The following is a 25459-nucleotide window of genomic DNA, read 5'->3' as shown; positions in this document are numbered from 1 at the left end:
GGGTGGAGCTGGGGGTGGAAGCTGGGGTGGAAGCTGGGGGTGGAAGCTGGGGTGGAAGCTGAGGTGGAAGCTGGGGTGGAAGCTGAGGTGGAAGCTGAGGTGGAAGCTGAGGTGGAAGCTGGGGTGGAAGCTGAGGTGGAAGCTGGGGTGGATGCTGGGGTGGATGCTGGGGTGGAGCTGGGGGTGGAAGCTGGGGTGGAAGCTGGGGGTGGAAGCTGGGGTGGAAGCTGAGGTGGAAGCTGGGGTGGAAGCTGAGGTGGAAGCTGGGGTGGAAGCTGAGGTGGAAGCTGGGGTGGAAGCTGGGGTGGAAGCTGAGGTGGAAGGGGTGGATGCTGGGGTGGAGCTGGGGGTGGAAGCTGGGGTGGAAGCTGGGGGTGGATGCTGGGGTGGAAGCTGGGGTGGAAGCTGAGGTGGAAGCTGGGGTGGAAGCTGAGGTGGAAGCTGGGGTGGAAGGGGTGGAAGCTGGGGTGGAAGCTGGGGTGGAAGCTGGGGTGGTGGGGGGGCAGGCGAGCAGCAGCAGCAACGTGAAACACAGCAGCAGCAGCAGCATAGCGAGGCAGAGGCAGGAAGACCTGGCAGCTTCAATAGAGCGGCATGTTTAGGAGAATGTGATTGGTTGGTTGAAAGAGGGACGAGATGCGTCACGTGTTAATGTATCATTGGTGCTCGAGTTGACTGCCTGAACTAGCTCGCAGGCTGCGCCCCATTTTTCTCTGACTGTCCCACTGTTAGTGATTGTTTCCCCAGACAGACAGACAGACACAGGACAGACAGACAGACAGACAGACAGACACACAGACAGACAGACAGACAGACAGACAGCAGACAGACATACAGACAACAGACAGACAGCCAGACAGAAGACAGACAGACAACGACAGACAGACAGACAGACACCCACACACAACGGACGTACAAAATCGTTTTCATCCTGTTCTGTTCTGTAAACCGTATCCAGTCTGAGATTGAGCCTTCTGGGTTTCTTCACATCTTTTTTTTTGTGATGATAAATCTGTTGGGAAAGCTCAGTATATTTGACCTCTGACCTCTGACCTCTGACCTTGGTGCTCTGCCTGTGTCTCTGCAGAGATGCTTCCCACCAACGCCATGAAGAAAGCAAGGATGTCGCAGCACAAAGTGGAGGGCATCAACCAGGAGGTGTAAGTGATGCACACACACACACACACACACACTCTCTCTCTCTCCTCACTCACTCACTCACTCACTCACTCACTCACTCACACACTCACTCACTCACTCACTCACTCACTCACTCACTCACTCACTTCACTGCTCACTCCACCTCACACAGACAGCAAGAATGATCCCTAGAAATAGCCTGTTCCTCTCTTTATCTGAAGGAAAGGTCCACATATCAACTCTCCTTGTCCTTGGATATGAATGTCCATAGACAGTGTGATGAAGCTGGTGGTATGAGATGTCCGTAGACAGTGTGATGAAGGGTGGTATGAGATGTCCAGTGACGGTGTGATGAAGATGGGGTATGAGAGGTCCAGTAGACAGTGTGATGAAGCTGGTTGTATGAGATGTCCAGTAGACAGTGTGAGAAGCTGGTGGTATGAGATGTCCAGTAGACAGTGTGTGATGAAGCTGGTTGTATGAGATGTCCAGTAGACAGTGTGATGAAGCTGGTGGTATGAGATGTCAGTAGACGGTGTGATGAAGATGGTGGTATGAGATGTCCAGTAGACGGTGTGGCGTGATGAAGCTGGTGGTATGAGATGTCCAGTAGACAGTGTGATGAAGCTGGTGGTATGAGATGTCAGTGACAGTGTGATGAAGCTGGTGGTATGAGATGTCCAGTAGACAGTGTGATGAAGCTGGTTGTGTGAGATGTCCAGTAGACAGTGTGATGAAGCTGGTGGTATGAGATATCCAGTAGACAGTGTGATGAAGCTGGTGGTGTGAGATGTCCAGTAGACAGTGTGATGAAGCTGGTGGTATGAGATGTCCAGTAGACAGTGTGATGAAGCTGGTGGTATGAGATGTCCAGTAGACAGTGTGATGAAGCTGGTTGTGTGAGATGTCCAGTAGACAGTGTGATGAAGCTGGTTGTATGAGATGTCCAGTAGACGGTGTGATGAAGCTGGTGGTATGAGATGTCCAGTAGACAGTGTGATGAAGCTGGTTTGTATGAGATGTCCCAGTAGACGGTGTGATGAAGCTGGTGGTATGAGATGTCCAGTAGACGGTGTGATGAAGCTGGTGGTATGAGATGTCCAGTAGACGGTGTGATGAAGCTGGTGGTATGAGATGTCCAGTAGACAGTGTGATGAAGCTGGTGGTATGAGATGTCCAGTAGACGGTGGATGGTGTGAAGTGTCCGCGGTGTGAGTGGATGAAGCTGGTTGTATGAGATGTCCAGTAGACAGTGTGATGAAGCTGGTGGTATGAGATGTCCAGTAGACAGTGTGATGAAGCTGGTTGTATGAGATGTCCAGTAGACGGTGTGATGAAGCTGGTGGTATGAGATGTCCAGTAGACAGTGTGATGAAGCTGGTGGTATGAGATGTCCAGTAGACAGTGTGATGAAGCTGGTGGTATGAGATGTCCAGTAGACAGTGTGATGAAGCTGGTGGTATGAGATGTCCAGTAGACAGTGTGATGAAGATGGTGGTATGAGATGTCCAGTAGACGGTGTGATGAAGCTGGTTGTGTGAGATGTCCAGTAGACGGTGTGATGAAGCTGGTTGTATGAGATGTCCAGTAGACGGTGTGATGAAGCTGGTTGTATGAGATGTCCAGTAGACGGTGTGATGAAGCTGGTGGTATGAGATGTCCAGTAGACAGTGTGATGAAGCTGGTGGTATGAGATGTCCAGTAGACAGTGTGATGAAGATGGTGGTATGAGATGTCCAGTAGACGGTGTGATGAAGCTGGTTGTGTGAGATGTCCAGTAGACGGTGTGATGAAGCTGGTTGTGTGAGATGTCCAGTAGACGGTGTGATGAAGCTGGTTGTATGAGATGTCCAGTAGACGGTGTGATGAAGCTGGTTGTATGAGATGTCCAGTAGACGGTGTGATGAAGCTGGTGGTGAGGTTCTCTCTGTCTGTGCAGGCTGTGTTCTCTGCAAACAGAGCGATGACGACCCGGCACTGTTTGGAGAAAAATTCACACTGAAGGAACCGAAGCTCTCTGTTCACTACTTCTGTTTGGTAAGTCTCTCTGGAAGAGTGTGTTTGTATGTCCTCATAGTACCTCTGAGGGTTCTTCAATATTTACAGAACCCATGAGGAGTCATTCTCGACTCTGAGGTTCCCCCCTCCTCTCTTAGTTGAGATCTTTACAGGTTTTGATTGACTTCCTGTCAGATGATATTGTATTATCGTACATGTCATCAGTGTTTTTTGTGTGTCTCAGCTGACGGCCTGTGGAGTTCACCAGCGAGGAGAGGAGGACGAGGGCGTCTTTGGGTTCCTGGTGAAGGACATCGATAAGGAAGTCCGCCGCTCAATTCGACTGGTGAGGGACTGAGAGAGAGCTACTGTGTGTTTACTGTGAATTTCATTTGTGTTTACCGTGTGTATTTAATGTGAGTTCTATGTGAGTTAACTGTGTGTGTTTACCTTGTATAACGGTGTATTTAGTGTGTGTTTTCTGTGTATTCATTAACTGAGTATTTAAAGTGGGATTACTGCATGTTTTATCAAATCAAATCCAAATCAAGTTTTATTTATATAGCACATTTTTTAAACGATTTTTGGTGGAGCCAAAGTGCTGTACATATAATAAGATACCCTACAATAAAGACACTTTACAACAAATACAACAGCACAGTTTGTGCAGAATATCAGTGAGAAAAACGACACCCTCTGTCCTTAGACCCTCTGTCCTTAGACCCTCTGTCCTTAGACCCTCTGTCCTTAGACCCTCTGTCCTTAGACCCTCTGTCCTTAGACCCTCTGTCCTTAGACCCTCTGTCCTTAGACCCTCTGTCCTTAGTCCCTCTGTCCTTAGACCCTCTGTCCTTAGACCCTCACATCGTACAAGGAAACACTTCCAGAGAAAAACCCACATTTCAAAGGGACATTTTTACTCAGTGTTTCCTGTGTATTAACTGTATTAATTTGTGTTTACCGTGTGTGTTTTAAAGTGTGTTACAGGCGTGCAGCCTGTGTAAGAAGAAGGGAGCGTGTGTGTGTGTATAACGCGTGTGTTTACTGTGTGTGTGTGTTACAGTCGTGCAGCGTGTGTAAGAAGAAGGGAGCGTGTGTGTGGTGTAACGCGTGTGTTTACTGTGTGTGTGTGTTACAGTCGTGCAGCGTGTGTAAGAAGAAGGGAGCGTGTGTGTGTGTATAACGCGTGTGTTACCATGTGTGTGTTACAGGCGTGCAGCCTGTGTAAGAAGAAGGGAGCGTGTGTGTGTGTATAACGCGTGTGTTACCATGTGTGTGTTACAGGTGTGCAGCCTGTGTAAGAAGAAGGGAGCGTGTGTGTGTGTATAACGCGTGTGTTACCATGTGTGTGTTACAGTCGTGCAGCCTGTGTAAGAAGAAGGGAGCGTGTGTGGGCTGTTACGTCACGAGCTGCAGGAAGAAGGTGCATTACCCCTGCGGGAGGAAACTCAACTTCATCTCTCAGTTCACTGAAAACTTCCCGTGAGTCAACACAATAAACATTGTTATTTGTATTCGTAAAATGGATAAAGGTGAGAGTCATTGTGTCTCATATAGAAGTCCCATTCAGAGTGTGTTCAAAAGGGTGAGGGTGAGTTATCTTAATCTTACTATTCCCTACACAATCAACACTCAGTGGTTTAATGGTGAGCAGAAATGAGAACAGCGTCAGACATGTATACTCATGATCATGTAATGGTTTAAAATGTATTGTAACATTGTAATCCTGCTAGTAATCCCCATATTTTAAAAATGTCAGATCAGCATCAGAGTTCCTTTATTTGTCCCGCATCCGGGAAATGTACATTATTACAACAGTTTAGTGAAGTGCAAATAAAAGAGAATAGTTCAGTAGTCTGATCATGTGAAACTCGCAGATTAGCTGTTTTCGGTTTATGTAACTTGAAAGTACTTAAAGGTCCCCTATTATACAGTGTTGATGAAGAAGAGACATGAAGAAGAGGGGACACATGTTGATGAAGAAGAGACATGAAGAAGAGGGGACACATGTTGATGTAGAAGAGACATGAAGAAGAGGGGACACATGTTGATGAAGAAGAGACATGAAGAAGAGGGGACACATGTTGATGAAGAAGAGACATGAAGAAGAGGGGGACACATGTTGATGTAGAAGAGACATGAAGAAGAGGGGACACATGTTGATGAAGAAGGAGACATGAAGAAGAGGGACACATGTTGATGAAGAAGAGACATGAAGAAGAGGGGACACATGTTGATGAAGAAGAGACATGAAGAAGAGGGGACACATGTTGATGTAGAAGAGACATGAAGAAGAGGGGACACATGTTGATGAAGAAGAGACATGAAGAAGAGGGGACACATGTTGATGAAGAAGAGACATGAAGAAGAGGGGACACATGTTGAGTGTAGAAGAGACATGAAGAAGAGGGGACACATGTTGATGAAGAAGAGACATGAAGAAGAGGGGACACATGTTGATGAAGAAGAGACATGAAGAAGAGGGGACACATGTTGATGAAGAAGAAGACATGAAGAAGAGGGGACACATGTTGATGTAGAAGAGACATGAAGAAGAGGGGACACATGTTGATGAAGAAGAGACATGAAGAAGAGGGGACACATGTTGATGAAGAAGAGACATGAAGAAGAGGGGACACATGTTGATGTAGAAGAGACATGAAGAAGAGGGGACACATGTTGATGAAGAAGAGACATGAAGAAGATGGGGACACATGTTGATGAAGAAGAGACATGAAGAAGAGGGGACACATGTTGATGAAGAAGAGGGGACACATGTTGATGAAGAAGAGACATGAAGAAGAGGGGACACATGTTGATGAAGAAGAGACATGAAGAAGAGGGGACACATGTTGATGTAGAAGAGACATGAGGAAGAGGGGACACATGTTGATGAAGAAGAGACATGAAGAAGAGGGGACACATGTTGATGAAGAAGAGACATGAAGAAGAGGGGACACATGTTGATGAAGAAGAGACATGAAGAAGAGGGGACACATGTTGATGTAGAAGAGACATGAAGAAGAGGGGACACATGTTGATGAAGAAGAGACATGAAGAAGAGGGGACACATGTTGATGAAGAAGAGACATGAAGAAGAGGGGACACATGTTGATGTAGAAGAGACATGAAGAAGAGGGGACACGTGTTGATGAAGAAGAGACATGAAGAAGAGTATTTTGCATAAGGTGACCTTTAATATTGACTCCTGAAGTCCTCTCTGTGTGCAGGTCGTACTGCTCGGACCACAGCCCCTCTCAGACGGCGTGTGTGAGTGCAGACCTCACCCTGCCTCAGTCCTGCTCCGTCTGTCTGGACTCCATCGAGCCGGTCCTCGGATACTCCGTCCTCAAGTGTCCGTCCTGCCGACACAGCTGGTTCCACCGGGACTGTGTGCAGGTAGTGACACTGCTTTACTTTCATACATCTATTTACCCCAATTATAGGGCTGCATGATTTGAAGAACTAAATGTGAATATTTTGACGGGTATTTTTCTGCAAATGCAATATGATTGGCAATATTATGTCGTGTGTCCGGCAGTGGCTCAGTCAGTAGGGGCTTGGACTGTGAGCCGTAGGGTCGCCGGTTCAAGTCCCCGACCAGACCTAAAATATGGAGTGTGGACTGCTACTTGGAGAGGTCCCAGTTCACCTCCTGCCCTGCCGTGGTGCCCTTGAGCAAGGCACCGGACACCTGGAAAAACACAGAGCAGGAGACTTCAAATGAAAAGCACTTCCTGTCAAACATTTAAAAGTTAAACAGAATTATGACCCTTATAATGTCCAATTACAGACCAATCAGCATCCTCCCCTGTGTCTCTAAGATAGCTGAGAAATGGGTGTCAAAACTAATCACCAAACATTTAGATAAGAAGCAGGAAATAAAAAGGAACTCACCTTGTGGTATAACCGGCAAGAGAGAAAGCCTTTGAGCTCCATACTGTTTCAGAGACAATCCTTGATAATCCATGATATGGAGTTTCATCACGGCAGCATTTAGTTTAGACGGTAGCTGCTGGCTCCCCCATGAGCTCATGAGATCTTTAGCAGAGCAGGATCGGTTACACAGGGACATTTTCCATAATGTTCTTTATTATTTATTTTTTAGAGGATGTGTACCAAACAATATTTCTTTATTGAGTGTGTGTTTGCGTTCCAGCGCCAGGCGCACAGTGCCGGCCTATTCTTCTTCAGATGCACTCTGTGTAGCAACAAGGAGGACTTCCAGCAGGAGATGCTGAGGATGGGAATATACATCCCAGAGAGGTAACACGATCCCTACAACAACAAGAAACAACCACAAGTCTCTTTTCTTACTCACCATATTCTCTTCTGCAGAGATGCATCATGGGAGTTGGAGGCAAACGCATACTCAGACCTGCTGGAGGTTTACGAGCAATGTGACGCTTCGACCTGCCTCTGCAACGACGGGCGGACGCACTCCTACAAGAGCGGGTATTTATATTCCAATGCGTTTCATTCAGGATGTTATTTTAGACAAACACAAGGTTTAACTGTTACCATTAGTGATTTCTTACAATATTAAAGGGGACCTATCATGCAAAATGCACCTTTTGATGTCTTTTATGCATAAAGATGTGTCCCCGGTGTGTCCCCGGTATGTCCCCGGTATGTCCCCGGTGTGTCCCCGTGTGTCCCCGGTGTGTCACCGGTGTGTCCCCGGTGTGTCCCCGGTGTGTCCCCGGTATGTCCCGGTGTGTCCCCGGTATGTCCCCGGTGTGTCCCCGGTGTGTCCCCGTGTGTCCCGGTGTGTCCCCGTGTGTCCCCGGTGTGTCACCGGTGTGTCCCCGGTGTGTCCCCGTGTGTCCCCGGTGTGTCACCGGTGTGTCCCCGGTGTGTCCCCGGTGTGTCCCCGGTATGTCCCCGGTGTGTCCCCGGTATGTCCCCGGTGTGTCCCCGGTGTGTCCCCGTGTGTCCCCGGTGTGTCCCCGTGTGTCCCCGGTGTGTCACCGGTGTGTCCCCGTGTGTCACCGGTGTTGTCCCCGGTGTGTCCCCGGTGTGTCCCCGGTGTGTCACCGGTGTGTCCCGGTGTGTCCCCGGTATGTCCCCGGTATGTCCCCGGTATGTCCCCGGTGTGTCCCCGGTGTGTCCCCGTGTGTCACCGGTGTGTCCCCGGTGTGTCCCCGGTGTGTCCCCGGTGTGTCCCCGTGTGTGTCAGGGAACTCACGCAGCGTCAGAAAACCCTCTCTCTTTTCCTCCGTACCCAAATCTCTAAAAACGGGGGAACAACGGAGCTGATCCAGATTAGCGTCCGATATGACGTAATATCTGAAATGTGGACCCACGGCCCTATCAGAAACATTGCTATCAGAAACAATGCCCGACTGTTTTGGACGTAATATGGTCGGTGTTTACATTAGCATGGCTAACACTCAGAGCTAACCTGTACTGGAGAGCATGTGTGTGAAGAAGCAGGAAATCAAAAGGAACTCACCTTGTGGTATAACCGGCAAGAGAGAAAGCCTTTGAGCTCCATACTGTTTCAGAGATAATCCTTGATAATCCATGATATGGCGTTTCATCACGGCAGCATTTAGTTTAGACAGTAGCTGCCGGGTCCCCCATAAGCTCAGACCCCTCCTTTTTAAAGCTTTATACCCAAAATCAGCACTTTTGAAACAGGAAGTGAAATAGAGGGATATGAGGCATGGCTAGAATGATCTGTTTGGTGTTTGGAGCAAAACACTTCAGACATGTTTTTTATATATTTGTATATATCTGAGACCTATGCTATTGCCTACAAATAGCATGATAGGTGACCTTTAAGACATTTAAATAGTCTATACGGTTACACTATCATTAGAAGTGCCATCAAAAATACACACTTCATTTCTGGAAATCATTAATAACAACAGTCCGTAAAACTGTCTAATTCTTATTTCTGTCTCTTCAGTTCATTCCCTTGGTCTGTCTTTTTTAAAGCACTGGTATGTAAGGTATAGCATCTTCTTTGTTTAATTCATGACATTAAAGCATATCGGATTGAACGATATACACTTCATTTAGCAATGGTCATATAAATAGATCAAATCAAATGTACTTTGTGACAGGTTAAATTAAATTAGATATATTTATCGATCCCAAATTGAGAAAGGATTTTGTAACGGTAGCATGTTCCCAAGGGCATTGCATTTGAGTTAAACATATAATACAACATGTATATAATACAATGGGATCAAATCAAGAAAATTAGGTCCTAAAAGTTGAAAATGCACTTAAAGCCAAATCCAGTGTTATTTTCCCATTCATTAATTTATTAGACTGCGCAGAGAAAAGGGAAAGCCAGCTGTACTTGCTCTACAGGTCTCCTTTTTGGCTTGATGTGTCCTGACAGTGTTTCCTCCCAGTCTTACGAGTAGAGTAACAAACCCCACATTGTTGTTGTTGTTGTTATTCTTTCAGTTGGTTTGAGGTGATCCGCTGCCGGCTGTGTGGCTCCACAGGGACTCACAGGAAGTGTTCGGGGCTGAAGGTGGACGCCACAGACTGGGCCTGCAGCGGCTGCACGCAGGCCACCGACGGGAGAGGTCTGTGTCTGAGGGACCCCCTGGTGGGATGTTTATGTTCTCTGTTTGTGTTTGGTGTGAAAAGGATCCGGTCAAGATCTTTGTTTAAAGGGGCCCTACTTTCAGGTGTATATCAGTGTGTAGTGTCTCTACTTTAAAGAGTCCTCTCCTGCTGATGTTCAGGTGTATATCAGTATGTAGTGTCTCTACTTTAAAGAGTCCTCTCCTGCTGATGTTCAGGTGTATATCAGTATGTAGTGTCTCTACTTTAAAGAGTCCTCTCCTGCTGATGTTCAGGTGTATATCAGTATGTAGTGTCTCTACTTTAAAGAGTCCTCTCCTGCTGATGTTCAGGTGTATATCAGTATGTAGTGTCTCTACTTTAAAGAGTCCTCTCCTGCTGATGTTCAGGTGTATATCAGTATGTAGTATCTCTACTTTAAAGAGTCCTCTCCTGCTGATGTTCAGGTGTATATCAGTATGTAGTGTCTCTACTTTAAAGAGTCCTCTCCTGCTGATGTTCAGGTGTATATCAGTATGTAGTGTCTCTACTTTAAAGAGTCCTCTCCTGCTGATGTTCAGGTGTATATCAGTATGTAGTGTCTCTACTTTAAAGAGTCCTCTCCTGCTGATGTTCAGGTGTATATCAGTATGTAGTGTCTCTACTTTAAAGAGTCCTCTCCTGCTGATGTTCAGGTGTATATCAGTATGTAGTGTCTCTACTTTAAAGAGTCCTCTCCTACTGATGTTCAGGTGTATATCAGTATGTAGTGTCTCTACTTTAAAGAGTCCTCTCCTGCTGATGTTCAGGTGTATATCAGTATGTAGTGTCTCTACTTTAAAGAGTCCTCTCCTACTGATGTTCAGGTGTATATCAGTATGTAGTATCTCTACTTTAAAGAGTCCTCTCCTGCTGATGTTCAGGTGTATATCAGTATGTAGTGTCTCTACTGTGACATGTCTCCATGCTCATACTGCCTGTTTCACCCTCTGTCTGAAACCAGAGCTCTGATTGGTTAGCTGGCCACCTCTGTTGTGATTGGTCAATCATTTATTTTTATGTTTAACAATGTGCTCGTGTTCTTCAGCCTCCCTGGCTACGACGCCTCAGGGACGTCAGAGGAAGAGTCAGCTGTCCAAACGCCAATTGACCCCCATCAGCTCTAAAAGGTAAACAAACCTAACGCACCTCTCCTCTCTGAGCTGTAAAAGGTAAACAAACCTAACGCACCTCTCCTCTCTGAGCTCTAAAAGGTAAACAAACCTAACGCACCTCTCCTCTCTGAGCTGTAAAAGGTAAACAAACCTAACACACCTCCTCTCTGAGCTCTAAAAGGTAAACAAACCTAACGCACCTCTCCTCTCTGAGCTCTAAAAGGTAAACAAACCTAACGCACCTCTCCTCTCTGAGCTCTAAAAGGTAAACAAACCTAACGCACCTCTCCTCTCTGAGCTCTAAAAGGTAAACAAACCTAACGCACCTCTCCTCTTGGAGCTCTAAAAGGTAAACAAACCTAACGCACCTCTCCTCTCTGAGCTCTAAAAGGTAAACAAACCTAACGCACCTCTCCTCTCTGAGCTCTAAAAGGTAAACAAACCTAACGCACCTCTCCTCTTGGAGCTCTAAAAGGTAAACAAACCTAACGCACCTCTCCTCTCTGAGCTCTAAAAGGTAAACAAACCTAACGCACCTCTCCTCTCTGAGCTCTAAAAGGTAAACAAACCTAACGCACCTTTCCTCTCTGAGCTGTAAAAGGTAAACAAACCTAACGCACCTCTCCTCTCTGAGCTGTAAAAGGTAAACAAACCTAACGCACCTTTCCTCTCTGAGCTCTAAAAGGTAAACAAACCTAACGCACCTCTCCTCTCTGAGCTGTAAAAGGTAAACAAACCTAACAATCAATCAACAACTTTATTAATCCCGTAAGGGGCAGTTTGTTATGAGCAGCTGATGTCATGAACACAGGCAGGAACATACAGGAATAAAACACACCTGGATGTGGATCATTCCAATTTACACGATAAATAGTTCATAGCATCACAATAAATAAGTCAATAAATAATCAAGTTAAAAAACCTATCAAGAATTTAAAAGTTTGAGTGCAGAGGGGATGAATGATTTTGAAAAGCGATTTGTCTTAAGAGCAGGTCGAGCATATCTACGCCCTGATGGCAACAGATGAAATTCATCTGAACATCACCAGAGGCCTGTACTACGAAGCTGGTTCAACCTAACCTGGATATGTTGGAGTTAGCCGGTTGGCCCAATCCAAAACATACGCGCTCTCGCTAAGCTGTACTACGACGCTGGTTATCAAGTGGATCGCTCAAGCCGCCGTGTCCTATCTAGTTAGGTGCGCGTTCACATGAAAGGGGTGGTATTTGGAGCATTCGACCAATCACAAACATGGACAAGTGTACTGACAGCGCAGCGTCATACTTCCTGAATGAAAAGTGAACTTTAATATTAGTCAAATATGAAGAAGTTAAACTTTAAACATCCATGACTTAAACACTTTATCCAGGATCAAAGCCACATAGCTGCACCTGCAAGGTGAATACAGCTGGTAACAGAGAAAGTGTTTGAATGCGTACATTAACAGGTTTATGATATCACTGCCCCGTCCAAGACACGATCTGACTTTAATTACATTTGACTCGAGTGTTTCATCAACTTAATGTGTTGCTTAAAATAATACTTCTGCATCCAGTATGTGACACTGTGAGTGTTGCACGGCCAGATACGGCTCAGCTGACTCAGATAAGGAGATATATGATACATTATGATGTGATATGATATGAATGATAATGGGACACATCAACGTCTGCACTCACAGTGCCGCGGACTGTACTTAATGTTACTCTGATCCGGTTACTTATGTTGTGGCAGATATTTAAGTAAGCTTTCTTAACGCTAATGTTATAATAGTCAGATTGCTCTGAAGATGGGAGGAGGGGATATTCTATTAATTTTCACGTTCACACAGTCAGTTGATTTTTGCCGGCCGTCTTTCCTGCAACGGCAGTTTTTCTGTATTTCCTCTATCCTGTAATATGACTTGATCTTTAAACTCCGCACACGGAGCTCTGATTGGTCAGCAGGCGGTGCTTTCACTGAGTTGATCTCTTAGCCTGCAACCTAACCTCCTCCCGAGGAGGTTAGCCGCTCAGCATCAGTTACCATGGAGATCTAGCCCGCTAAAAAGAGAACCAGCGTCGTAGGACTGGAAAGCCCGAGTTTTCCCTGAAGTCAGCTAAGAGAACATCCGGCTTCGTAGTGCAGGCCTCTGGAGAGGCCAGTCTCTGCTGGTTGCAAAAGGAGTTGAAGTCGCTCTGTTTCACTCCGATGACCTTAGAGCAGGTTTTAACAGTGTCGTTCAGGCTGTTCCTGTCTTTCAGTGTGAGGCTATGGAACCAGCAGATCAAAGAAAAACAAATAAGGCTCTCAATGAATGCTTGGTAAAAACGACAAACAGGCCTGACTGGGAAAGAGTTCAGTTTGCGAAGAAGGTGAATTCTCTGTTGACCCCGCTTCACAATACACTCGTTTTGAGGTGGTCATGGAAAATGGTGCCCAAGTATTTATACGATGTGACAATTTCAACCTTCCAATAACGCACCTCCTTCTCTCTCTCAGCCGCTTGCTGTCTGGAGGGTCCCCGGAGCAGATTCTGCAGGCGTTGGGCCCTCAGCTGCGGCCCCTCAGTGTGACGCTGGAGGTGGAGGGAGATCAGGCTCTGTCTGCGGGGCTGGAGCTGGTGAGGAAGCCCGACTTCGACCCCACACACACTCTGTCTGTCAGGTGAGACGGAAAACTTTTATAATTTGTGTTAGAAAAATATCACTGGTCACCGGTTTGAGCTTCAATATCAGGATGTATTTAATATCCTCTCAAGAATGGAAGTATCACAGAGAAGGTGAAGCTGTCATTATTAGGCTGTAATGTATTGTTGGAGTGAGCAGGCCTATTGTTTCTGGATCTCTGTGGAGTCAGGTGGTCCGCGAGTGTTTTTTTATTGGTTAAGTGGTCCTGTTTGAGAAACACTGGTTTAGGGGTATCTTATTCTCGATTAGTAAATCCTTTTGCTTTATTTGCTTCTATTAGTAATATCTTGCTTTTCCTACTGACGTCGTGTTCTGTTTGCTATTAGCCATTCGATCATCTTTTACCCTCTTAACAAAGTTCATTCTTCCTTTAGGAGGTTTGTTTTCATCGTTTAGTTACTATTTGTCGCTAAAAATCCAACCATGATCAACATGTTTACCTCTATTAACATTTTCATTTGGGTTTTTCTCATCATCCACGTCCAGGTTCAAAGACTCCCTTCAGATTTCATTTCCCAGCAGCCTCCAGGACAGTGAGATGGCGAAGCAGCACTTCCTGAAGCTGCTGGTTCAGCAGATCCAGGACTCTGAAGTGTTCGAGGGTCCTGAGGGGTCCAAAAACCTGGCGCTGGACTCCAAGGGTATGGGATATATAAATATACATGTTCATATAAAACCCTAAGCCTTCATATTAAATAGAGTGTGTCCTACTTGTCAAGTGTAGTAATAAGGACCCATAAGAGCAGATGCTATGGAAGCTATTTGAACAAATCCAAGAGTTTTTAATACAAAAACTTCAGATTTCTTCACAACAATATTAATATAAAATAAATCCGATCTTCTTCCAGTGTAAAATCCTGGATTCATTTGAAGTTATAAGCTCACATGATATGGAAGCTATTGAAAATGTTTTTATTAAATGCAACATTTTCTTAACAATAATAATACAATTTAGACACTAAAATATTCAAAAACCCAAAAAATATGTCCTTCTTGTCCGGTGCAGTGCTTGATTGCTGCATTGATTGGGGTCACATGGCATGGAAGTTATTTATCTCTGCAGCTCCATAGTACTTCCTTTAAAATCATAATCTAACACATATTTAGGCGACTGTGGCTGTGAGGGAGTGCGATCGTCTTTCATCCAGAAGGTTGTGGGTTCGACATGTTGATGTGTCCTTGGGCAAGATACCGAACCCTGAGTTTCTCCCGATAGCCTGGCCAACGGTGTGTGAATGTGTATGAATGGTGTAAGGTGCACTGCTCTGTATGAATGGGTGAATGACATGTTGTATGTAAAGCGCATTGAGGGGTCGTAAAGACTGGATAAAGCGCTATATAAGTACAGTCCATTTATCAAATATTATCTTTCCTGCGATATGATTTATGCACTTGTCCATATTGTGATTTTGATAAAGGTTTGATTAATGGTGCAGATGAAGTGTCCTTTAGCCTGCAGCTAACCTCATCTCTCTGTGTGTGTTTGCAGCTCTGCGTGACGACCTGTACTTTGACGCTGGCTGCCTGCTCGCTCTCTCTCTGGTTCACGGTTCTCCCGTCAGTTTCTTCTCCCGCGCTCTGTTCCAGTGTCTGTTCAACTACCCGCCCAACCAACCACTGTCCGTCAAACACATGACGCCCTACACACACGTCACCTGCCAGGTCAGCAGGGTAAGTATGACAGTTTTAGGAGAGTCCGAAAACCCAAAAATTAGTCAGCATTTACCACTTCCTGTTCCCTTTCCCTCGTCTTGAAATCTTTGGTTGTTTGCCTGAAAAAAGGTCTGTGGTTAACACAAGCTGAAGAGAGTTTAATGTTCTGTTCTACGACATAAAACACGGGTAATACCCCACTGGTGGATTTAAAAACGTTGGTTGCTAACAATTGTCTAAATGTGATTACAACATTAGCCGCCTTTAGCTTAGCGGTGGTGACGTGAAGTCATGTGACCGTGCTGTAGTTCCTTTATAGCCCAACATTAGCCACCTTTAGCTTAGCGGTGGTGACGTGGAGTCATGTGACCGTGCTGTAGTTCCTTTATAGCCCAACATTAGCCACCTTTAGCTTAGCGGTGTGGACGTGAAGTCATGTGACCGTGCTGTAGTTCCTTTATAGCCTAACATTAGCTTAGCGGTGGTGACGTGAAGTCATGTGACCGTGCTGTAGTTCCTTTATAGCCCAATATTAGCCTCCTTGAGCTTAGCGGTGGTGACGTGAAGTCATGTGACCGTACTGTAGTTCCTTTATAGCCCAACATTAGCCGCCTTTAGCTTAGCGGTGGTGAAATTAAGTCATGTGACCGTGCTGTAGTTCCCTTATAGCCCAACATTAGCCACCTTTAGCTTAGCGGTGGTGACGTGAAGTCATGTGACCGTGCTGTAGTTCCTTTATAGCCCAACATTAGCCACCTTTAGCTTAGCGGTGGTGACGTGGAGTCATGTGACCGTGCTGTAGTTCCTTTATAGCCCAACATTAGCCACCTTTAGCTTAGCGGTGGTGACGTGGAGTCATGTGACCGTGCTGTAGTTCCTTTATAGCCCAACATTAGCCACCTTTAGCTTAGCGGTGTGGACGTGAAGTCATGTGACCGTGCTGTAGTTCCTTTATAGCCTAACATTAGCTTAGCGGTGGTGACGTGAAGTCATGTGACCGTGCTGTAGTTCCTTTATAGCCCAATATTAGCCTCCTTGAGCTTAGCGGTGGTGACGTGAAGTCATGTGACCGTACTGTAGTTCCTTTATAGCCCAACATTAGCCGCCTTTAGCTTAGCGGTGGTGAAGTGAAGTCATGTGACCGTGCTGTAGTTCCCTTATAGCCCAACATTAGCCACCTTTAGCTTAGCGGTGGTGACGTGAAGTCATGTGACCGTGCTGTAGTTCCTTTATAGCCCAACATTAGCCGCCTTTAGCTTAGCGGTGGTGACGTGAAGTCATGTGACCGTGCTGTAGTTCCTTTATAGCCCAACATTAGCCACCTTTAGCTTAGCGGTGGTGACGTGAAGTCATGTGACCGTGCTGTAGTTCCTTTATAGCCCAACATTAGCCACCTTTAGCTTAGCGGTGTGGACGTGAAGTCATGTGACCGTGCTGTAGTTCCTTTATAGCCTAACATTAGCTTAGCGGTGGTGACGTGAAGTCATGTGACCGTGCTGTAGTTCCTTTATAGCCCAATATTAGCCTCCTTGAGCTTAGCGGTGGTGACGTGAAGTCATGTGACCGTACTGTAGTTCCTTTATAGCCCAACATTAGCCGCCTTTAGCTTAGCGGTGGTGAAATTAAGTCATGTGACCGTGCTGTAGTTCCCTTATAGCCCAACATTAGCCACCTTTAGCTTAGCGGTGGTGACGTGAAGTCATGTGACCGTGCTGTAGTTCCTTTATAGCCCAACATTAGCCACCTTTAGCTTAGCGGTGGTGACGTGGAGTCATGTGACCGTGCTGTAGTTCCTTTATAGCCCAACATTAGCCACCTTTAGCTTAGCGGTGGTGACGTGGAGTCATGTGACCGTGCTGTAGTTCCTTTATAGCCCAACATTAGCCACCTTTAGCTTAGCGGTGTGGACGTGAAGTCATGTGACCGTGCTGTAGTTCCTTTATAGCCTAACATTAGCTTAGCGGTGGTGACGTGAAGTCATGTGACCGTGCTGTAGTTCCTTTATAGCCCAATATTAGCCTCCTTGAGCTTAGCGGTGGTGACGTGAAGTCATGTGACCATACTGTAGTTCCTTTATAGCCCAACATTAGCCGCCTTTAGCTTAGCGGTGGTGAAGTGAAGTCATGTGACCGTGCTGTAGTTCCCTTATAGCCCAACATTAGCCACCTTTAGCTTAGCGGTGGTGACGTGAAGTCATGTGACCGTGCTGTAGTTCCTTTATAGCCCAACATTAGCCGCCTTTAGCTTAGCGGTGGTGACGTGAAGTCATGTGACCGTGCTGTAGTTCCTTTATAGCCCAACATTAGCCACCTTTAGCTTAGCGGTGGTGACGTGAAGTCATGTGACCGTGCTGTAGTTCCTTTATAGCCCAACATTAGCCGCCTTTAGCTTAGCGGTGGTGACGTGAAGTCATGTGACCGTGCTGTAGTTCCTCTATAGCCCAACATTAGCCACCTTTAGCTTAGCGGTGGTGACGTGAAGTCATGTGACCGTGCTGTAGTTCCTTTAGAGCCCAACATTAGCCACCTTTAGCTTAGCGGTGGTGACGTGAAGTCATGTGACCGTGCTGTAGTTCCTTTAGAGCCCAACATTAGCCACCTTTAGCTTAGCGGTGGTGACGTGAAGTCATGTGACCGTGCTGTAGTTCCTTTATAGCCCAACATTAGCCACCTTTAGCTTAGCGGTGGTGACGTGAAGTCATGTGACCGTGCTGTAGTTCCTTTATAGCCTAACATTAGCTTAGCGGTGGTGACGTGAAGTCATGTGACCGTGCTGTAGTTCCCTTATAGCCCAACATTAGCCACCTTTAGCTTAGCGGTGGTGACGTGAAGTCATGTGACCGTGCTGTAGTTCCTTTATAGCCCAACATTAGCCGCCTTTAGCTTAGCGGTGGTGACGTGAAGTCATGTGACCGTGCTGTAGTTCCTTTATAGCCCAACATTAGCCACCTTTAGCTTAGCGGTGGTGACGTGAAGTCATGTGACCGTGCTGTAGTTCCTTTATAGCCCAACATTAGCCGCCTTTAGCTTAGCGGTGGTGACGTGAAGTCATGTGACCGTGCTGTAGTTTCCTTTATAGCCCAACATTAGCCACCTTTAGCTTAGCGGTGGTGACGTGAAGTCATGTGACCGTGCTGTAGTTCCTTTATAGCCCAACATTAGCCACCTTTAGCTTAGCGGTGGTGACGTGAAGTCATGTGACCGTGCTGTAGTTCCTTTATAGCCCAACATTAGCCACCTTTAGCTTAGCGGTGGTGACGTGAAGTCATGTGACCGTGCTGTAGTTCCTTTATAGCCCAACATTAGCCTCCTTTAGCTTAGCGGTGGTGACGTGAAGTCATGTGACCGTGCTGTAGTTCCTTTATAGCCCAACATTAGCCTCCTTTAGCTTAGCGGTGGTGACGTGAAGTCATGTGACCGTGCTGTAGTTCCTTTATAGCCCAACATTAGCCCCTTTAGCTTAGCGGTGGTGACGTGAAGTCATGTGACCGTGCTGTAGTTCCTTTATAGCCCAACATTAGCCGCCTTTAGCTTAGCGGTGGTGACGTGAAGTCATGTGACCGTGCTGTAGTTCCTTTATAGCCCAACATTAGCCACCTTTAGCTTAGCGGTGGTGACGTGAAGTCATGTGACCGTGCTGTAGTTCCTTTATAGCCCAACATTAGCCGCCCTTTAGCTTAGCGGGTGGTGACGTGAAGTCATGTGACCGTGCTGTAGTTCCTCTATAGCCCAAACTTAGCCACCTTTAGCTTAGCGGTGGTGACGTGAAGTCATGTGACCCGTGCTGTAGTTCCTTTAGAGCCCAACATTAGCCACCTTTAGCTTAGCGGTGGTGACGTGAAGTCATGTGACCGTGCTGTAGTTCCTTTAGAGCCCAACATTAGCCACCTTTAGCTTAGCGGTGGTGACGTGAAGTCATGTGACCGTGCTGTAGTTCCTTTATAGGCCCAACATTAGCCACCTTTAGCTTAGCGGTGGGTGACGTGAAGTTCATGTGACCGTGCTGTTAGTTCCTTATAGCCTAAACTTAGCTTAGCGGTGGGTGACGTGAAGTCATGTGACCGTGCTGTAGTTCCTTTATAGCCCAACATTAGCCATCCTTTAGCTTAGCGGTGGTGACGTGAAGTCATGTGACCGTGCTGTAGTTCCTTTATAGCCCAACATTAGCCACCTTTAGCTTAGCGGGTGGTGACGTGAAGTCATGTGACCGTGCTGTAGTTCCTTTATAGCCCAACATTAGCCTCCTTTAGCTTAGCGGTGGTGAAGTGAAGTCATGTGACCGTGCTGTAGTTCCTTTATAGCCCAACATTAGCCTCCTTTAGCTTAGCGGTGGTGACGTGAAGTCATGTGACCGTGCTGTAGTTCCTTTATAGCCCAACATTAGCCTCCTTTAGCTTAGCGGTGGTGACGTGAAGTCATGTGACCGTGCTGTAGTTCCTTTATAGCCCAACATTAGCCACCTTTAGCTTAGCGGTGGTGACGTGAAGTCATGTGACCATGCTGTAGTTCCTTTATAGCCCAACATTAGCCACCTTTAGCTTAGCGGTGGTGACGTGAAGTCATGTGACCGTGCTGTAGTTCCTTTATAGCCCAACATTAGCCACCTTTAGCTTAGCGGTGGTGACGTGAAGTCATGTGACCGTGCTGTAGTTCCTTTATAGCCAACGTTAGCCTCCTTTAGCTTAGCGGGGTGACGTGAAGTCATGTGACCGTGCTGTAGTTCCTTTATAGCCCAACATTAGCCTCCTTTAGCTTAGCGGTGGTGACGTGAAGTCATGTGACCGTGCTGTAGTTCCTTTATAGCCCAACATTAGCCTCCTTTAGCTTAGCGGTGGTGACGTGAAGTCATGTGACCGTGCTGTAGTTCCTTTATAGCCCAACATTAGCCGCCTTTAGCTTAGCGGTGGTGAAGTGAAGTCATGTGACCGTGCTGTAGTTCCTTTATAGCCCAACATTAGCCGCCTTTAGCTTAGCGGTGGTGACGTGAAGTCATGTGACCGTGCTGTAGTTCCTTTATAGCCCAACATTAGCCTCCTTTAGCTTAGCGGTGGTGACGTGAAGTCATGTGACCGTGCTGTAGTTCCTTTATAGCCCAACATTAGCCACCGTTAGCTTAGCGGAGGTGACGTGAAGTCATGTGACCGTGCTGTAGTTCCTTTATAGCCCAACATTAGCCGCCTTTAGCTTAGCGGTGGTGAAGTGAAGTCATGTGACCGTGCTGTAGTTCCTTTATAGCCCAACATTAGCCTCCTTTAGCTTAGCGGTGGTGACGTGAAGTCATGTGACCGTGCTGTAGTTCCTTTATAGCCCAACATTAGCCGCCTTTAGCTTAGCGGTGGTGAAGTGAAGTCATGTGACCGTGCTGTAGTTCCTTTATAGCCCAACATTAGCCTCCTTTAGCTTAGCGGTGGTGACGTGAAGTCATGTGACCGTGCTGTAGTTCCTTTATAGCCCAACATTAGCTACCTTTAGCTTAGCGGTGGTGACGTGAAGTCATGTGACCGTGCTGTAGTTCCTTTAGAGCCGTGCTGTAGTTCCTTTATAGCCGTGCTGTAGTTCCTTTATAGCCCAACATTAGCTACCTTTAGCTTAGCGGTGGTGACGTGGAGTCATGTGACCGTGCTGTAGTCCCTTTATTCCTTTCATCAGTGCACCACTCTATCATCAACGTATTGTTTTATTTCAGATCGCAGAAGCAGAGACTTTAGACGATGTGAAAGACGTCTTGGAGGAGAGCTGGGAGTTCATGGAGTTAGCCGGCTGTAACCGACCAATCAGCAGGCTGCAGGAGAGAGAGGCTCTGGTGGAGGACCTGGTCAGCTTCATGATGATCACCAGGTTGCAGCTTCCCCTGCAGAGGTACAGACCTCACTGCTCATCCATGCTTTTAGTGCAAATAAAAAAACCTCTGTCCAAAATGTCTACACATAAAATGTCACTTCTGGATGTACTTGCATGTGCCACATATCAGTGACTTCATGGTTGGTATTAATGAAACAGTTAATGTGAGTTAATGGGATATTAACTGATATTAAAGGGGACATATATGTAAATATTATAAGCAAGCTGTATCAATCTATTCCCAGTCTTTTTGAGAAAAGATAATCTGTGTGCAGCAAACCGACACACAGATGAACAGTATAGGAGTCTTTTCAACAAAAATTCATGTAAGAATTTGAAGTAGAAACCATAAGTCAGCACCTGAGATGTTATAGTATGTCCCATTTAAATAAGCTTATGACTTGTTCTGTTATTTCTCTACATGGTTCTCTAATGAACATCTCAGTGATTCCGTGTATCCCAAGTAATCACTTGTGGTGTTTTTGTCCTGCAGGTTTCGGGAGGGTCTGCAGACTTTGGGTGTCTTTGATCAGGTGATTTGAAAGTTTCTCCCCCCCTTGTGTGAACACTGTTATATCAGACACCTCAACATGAGACAGTATGTTAGGAAAATATCACTCGTCCCCGGCTTGAGCTTCAATCTCAGGATCCATGTATTTGTGATCCTCTCCAGAATGGAAGTAGTCATCACATACAGAGCATCAACTAGTTCCTGAACAGTGTCCTTCACATGCTGATATCCAAGAGAGGGAGTTACACAGTCACAATATGCAGCTAGTTAATCATCCTGTCATATACAAAATACAGACCTTTTCTCAAAATTCTGACTTTTACTCAAAATTCTGACTTTTACTCAAAATTCTGACTTTTTATAAAAATCTCAAAATTCTGACTTTTTATAAAAATCTCAAAATCCTGACTTTTTACTCAAATTCTCAAAATTCTGATTTTTTTCCCTCAAAATTCTGATTTCTTTCCTCAAAATCCTGACTTTTTACTCAAATTCTCAAAATTCTGTATTTTTTCTCAAAATTCTGTCTTTTCTCAAAATCTCAAAAAGATCTGATCTCTCTCTCCCGTCCGGTTACACTTCACTTGCGTTCATGTCCATATGGATCAGATCCAGCTCTCCTGATCGGCCTTTATAGAGAGCACCGATCAAACTATTAAGAGTGAATATCGGCCGATAATGACCGGCGGCCGATCAATCGGAACATCCCTAATTATTACCGGACATTTTGACCGGCAGGTTTTGAATTTACCGATTTTTAATAAATGTTACCAGCTAAAAAACGGTAATTACCGGCTAACGGAAACCCTGGTCAGAAATGAGCATGCTTGTCATATGTCTATCTCCATAGAGCCTCAAACAGTCCTGATGCTCTTCTAGGTAATCACACATCCTGTCATGTTCACAGCTACAGTTGGGATACCTTTGTTAGCATGCTACTCTCATGTTGGAAGAGGACACTCAGTATTCTCCCAGCAGTATTCCAGTATAACTACTCACAGCGAACGCTCCTTTGTTGCTCTCCAGGTGCAGCTCTTCCCGGCGGTGTTCCTCAGTGTTTTCTGCGACACAGCGGTTCGACTCACGGCTCAAACGGTGGATCAGATCTTCACCGTGAACTTCTCTGAGCAGGAGGAGAGGCTGAGCCGAGAGAAGCCCGTCGTCGCCTTCTGGAGAAACTTCCTGCAGGACTGTGAAGGTATATCTATATCTATGTAGTGTGTTCTATAGGTTTGTGTGCATGTCAATGGTCTGCAGAGGCTCAAATCCCTGTGTTCTATAGGTTTGTGTGCATGTCAATGGTCTGCAGAGGCTCAAATCCCTGTGTTCTATAGGTTTGTGTGCATGTCAATGGTCTGCAGAGGCTCAAATCCCTGTGTTCTATAGGTTTGTGTGCATGTCAATGGTCTGCAGAGGCTCAAATCCCTGTGTTCTATAGGTTTGTGTGCATGTCAATGGTCTGCAGAGGCTCAAATCCCTGTGTTCTTTGCGTCAGGGAAATGTTACTTTGATTCTTTAATACATGTAGATTATAGGGATGGGAACGATTAATCGAATATTCGAAATTATTCAGGTATTCGAATATGAGTTATGAATATCTTTATTAATTTTTTTTTTTTTTTTTGGGAGGGATGCCTAAGTTGATTACATATGAACAAATGGAATAATTCAATGTATACGACAGTGCCATAGCTAAGTGTGTTAGGTCTAAAGGTGTGTTTTGCTCCGCTCAGCGGTCCCTCACAGTGGGCAGAGCTGCAGGTGCTGATCTCTCTCTCTCGCGTCCGGTTATACTTCACTCGCGTTTATGTCCAAACCCATCAGATCTAGTTCTAGCTAATGCTATGGCTGCAGCCCCTCCCTACACGCAGACCACACAGACTCAAACCTCATCTTATGTCCAAACCCATCAGATCTAGTTCTAGCTAATGATATGGCTGCTGCCCCTCCCTACACGCAGACCACGCAGACTCAAACCTCATCTTATGCCCAAATGCGGCGCAAATGCGCTCCGCAGCCGTTGCGAGGTTCCGGCGCTAACAGTTCATGAGCGTGCTCCCCCGCCCCCTGTCAACACTCGCGACACATGAGTGGCCAGCCTAAACAATAATAAGTGCTGCTTGGCAACCGTGTGTGGCGGCAAAGTACAAAGACATTTTGACAGGAGAGATTTAGTTTTGCCGGTATTCAACATATTTGACCAGTCATAGTCCGGTGATTATTTACACTCTAAGAAGAGTCCTACACAACAGACATGGCGTCAAGAAGGAGTAATGTGTGGAAAGATTTGGACCAGGTTAGTGAGTGCGGTGTAGAGTGCAAACTATGCCAAATTAAACTTATATATATACATACTATACCTTGCTATACCCGCAACCTCCGTTCCAGCTGAGAGGGTCTTCTCTACAGCTGGCCTGATTGTGAATCGCCTCCGCACATGAAAGCTGTAGGCCTATAGCTGTCAAACTGTGTTTCACCAGTTCAATACATTTGACAAATTCGACTTGGTTTCTATACTTATTTGAACATGTATTTATTTATTTCCAAAAGTTATTGAAAAAAATGTTTTTGAAAAAAAGAATGTTAGAAATTTTTTTTTGACCCAATTTTTTTTTATAGGATATTTTTACATTTCGGTTAACCGTTTAACCGTTTAACCGTTTAACCGTTTAACCGTTTAACCGTTTAACCGGTTAAACGGTTAAATGGTTAAACGGTTAAACGGTTAACCGTTTTTTGGGTTAGGGTCGAATTCCCATCCCTAGTAGATTAATAACAAAAGAAGAAAATCTAATCCTCTCATTTCCTCCCCTCTCTCCTGTCTCCTCTCTCCTCTCCTCTCACCTCACCTCACCTCTCCTCACCTCACCTCACCTCTCCTCTCCTCCTCTCTCCTCTCACCTCACCTCTCCTCTCACCTCACCTCACCTCACCTCACCTCTCCTCTCCTCTCCTCTCCTCTCCTCACCTCACCTCTCCTCTCCTCTCCCTCTCCTCTCCTCTCCTCACTTCACCTCTCCTCTCCTCTCCTCTCCTCTCCTCACCTCTCCTCTCCTCTCCTCACCTCTCCTCTCCTCACCTCTCCTCTCCTCCTCTCCTCACTTCACCTCTCCTCTCCTCTCCTCTCCTCTCCTCTCCTCACTTCACCTCTCCTCTCCTCACCTCTCCTCTCCTCTCCTCTCCTCACTTCACCTCTCCTCTCCTCTCCTCTCCTCTCCTCTCCTCTCCACCTCACCTCTCCTCTCTCAGATGGAAAGACCTCCATCTCCCTGCAGGACCTCCTTAGTTTCTCCACAGGATCTGAGGACCTCCCAGTATCTGTCCTCCTCCCTCCTCCCTCCATCTCCTTCCTCCACCCTGTCGAGGCTTGGAGAGGAGAGAGCTCCAGGATCAGAAAAAGGAAGGAGGTGTGCAGGGACCAGGGGCTTTTCCCTCAGAGCCAACCCGCCTCCAAACACCTCCTGCTGCCCATCTCCTCCTCATACCAGGCCTTCAAGAGCTCCATGGAGCAGGTCATCAGCCACCATGTGCACCTCCTCCCCACGGAGAGCTAGAGGAGGAAGCACTCTCCTTTGACCCCCTAATGAAGCTCCTAGGAGGTGTTCATATCCAAAGCAGAGCCTCATATCATGTGTCGTGTTATTTCACCTGCAGGTAGCATTACAACTCACTTTGAACCTGCTCTTGCCTTCAACGTCTATCTTTGATACGATCCATTGAATTAACACTTTAACCCGTTTTGTTGCTGAATATCTTCTCTGTTTTCTAGTGTTGAAGATAATGGTGCTGCTTTTTATTCTTTCTTTGTAGATTTGTAATGATGGTTGTTCCGGATGAGATTCCCACCGTTTGCTTGTTTGTCTTGTTTTTCTATCGCTTCTTATTTCAGGAGTAAAAGGTAACAAATGTGTGAAGTTGGTCAGATTCAGATTCAGAGCCATACGATCCTCCCTAGAGGATCTCTC

The 25459-nt window shown here is 46.1% G+C and overlaps 1 protein-coding gene across 1 annotated transcript; it reads left to right on the top strand.

The window, feature by feature from the left end:
* The first annotated feature begins 1084 nt into the window (after window positions 1-1084).
* LOC117495014 (G2/M phase-specific E3 ubiquitin-protein ligase-like) lies at window positions 1085-25438 on the top strand. Its single transcript, XM_034146070.1, has 16 exons — window positions 1085-1162; window positions 3080-3177; window positions 3383-3484; window positions 4496-4620; window positions 6369-6537; window positions 7298-7404; window positions 7477-7593; window positions 9562-9686; window positions 10754-10835; window positions 13303-13467; window positions 13977-14131; window positions 14980-15161; window positions 20829-21001; window positions 21477-21516; window positions 22521-22692; window positions 24744-25438. The coding sequence occupies exons 1-16, from the start codon at window positions 1090-1092 to the stop codon at window positions 25046-25048; spliced, it is 2190 nt and encodes a 729-aa protein (XP_034001961.1). The 5' UTR covers window positions 1085-1089; the 3' UTR covers window positions 25049-25438.
* Window positions 25439-25459: the final 21 nt, after the last annotated feature.

The sequence above is a fragment of the Trematomus bernacchii genome, unplaced genomic scaffold (genome assembly GCF_902827165.1).
Source record: "Trematomus bernacchii unplaced genomic scaffold, fTreBer1.1, whole genome shotgun sequence".
Taxonomy (NCBI): domain Eukaryota; kingdom Metazoa; phylum Chordata; class Actinopteri; order Perciformes; family Nototheniidae; genus Trematomus; species Trematomus bernacchii.
This window is presented reverse-complemented; position numbering and strand designations above follow the sequence as displayed.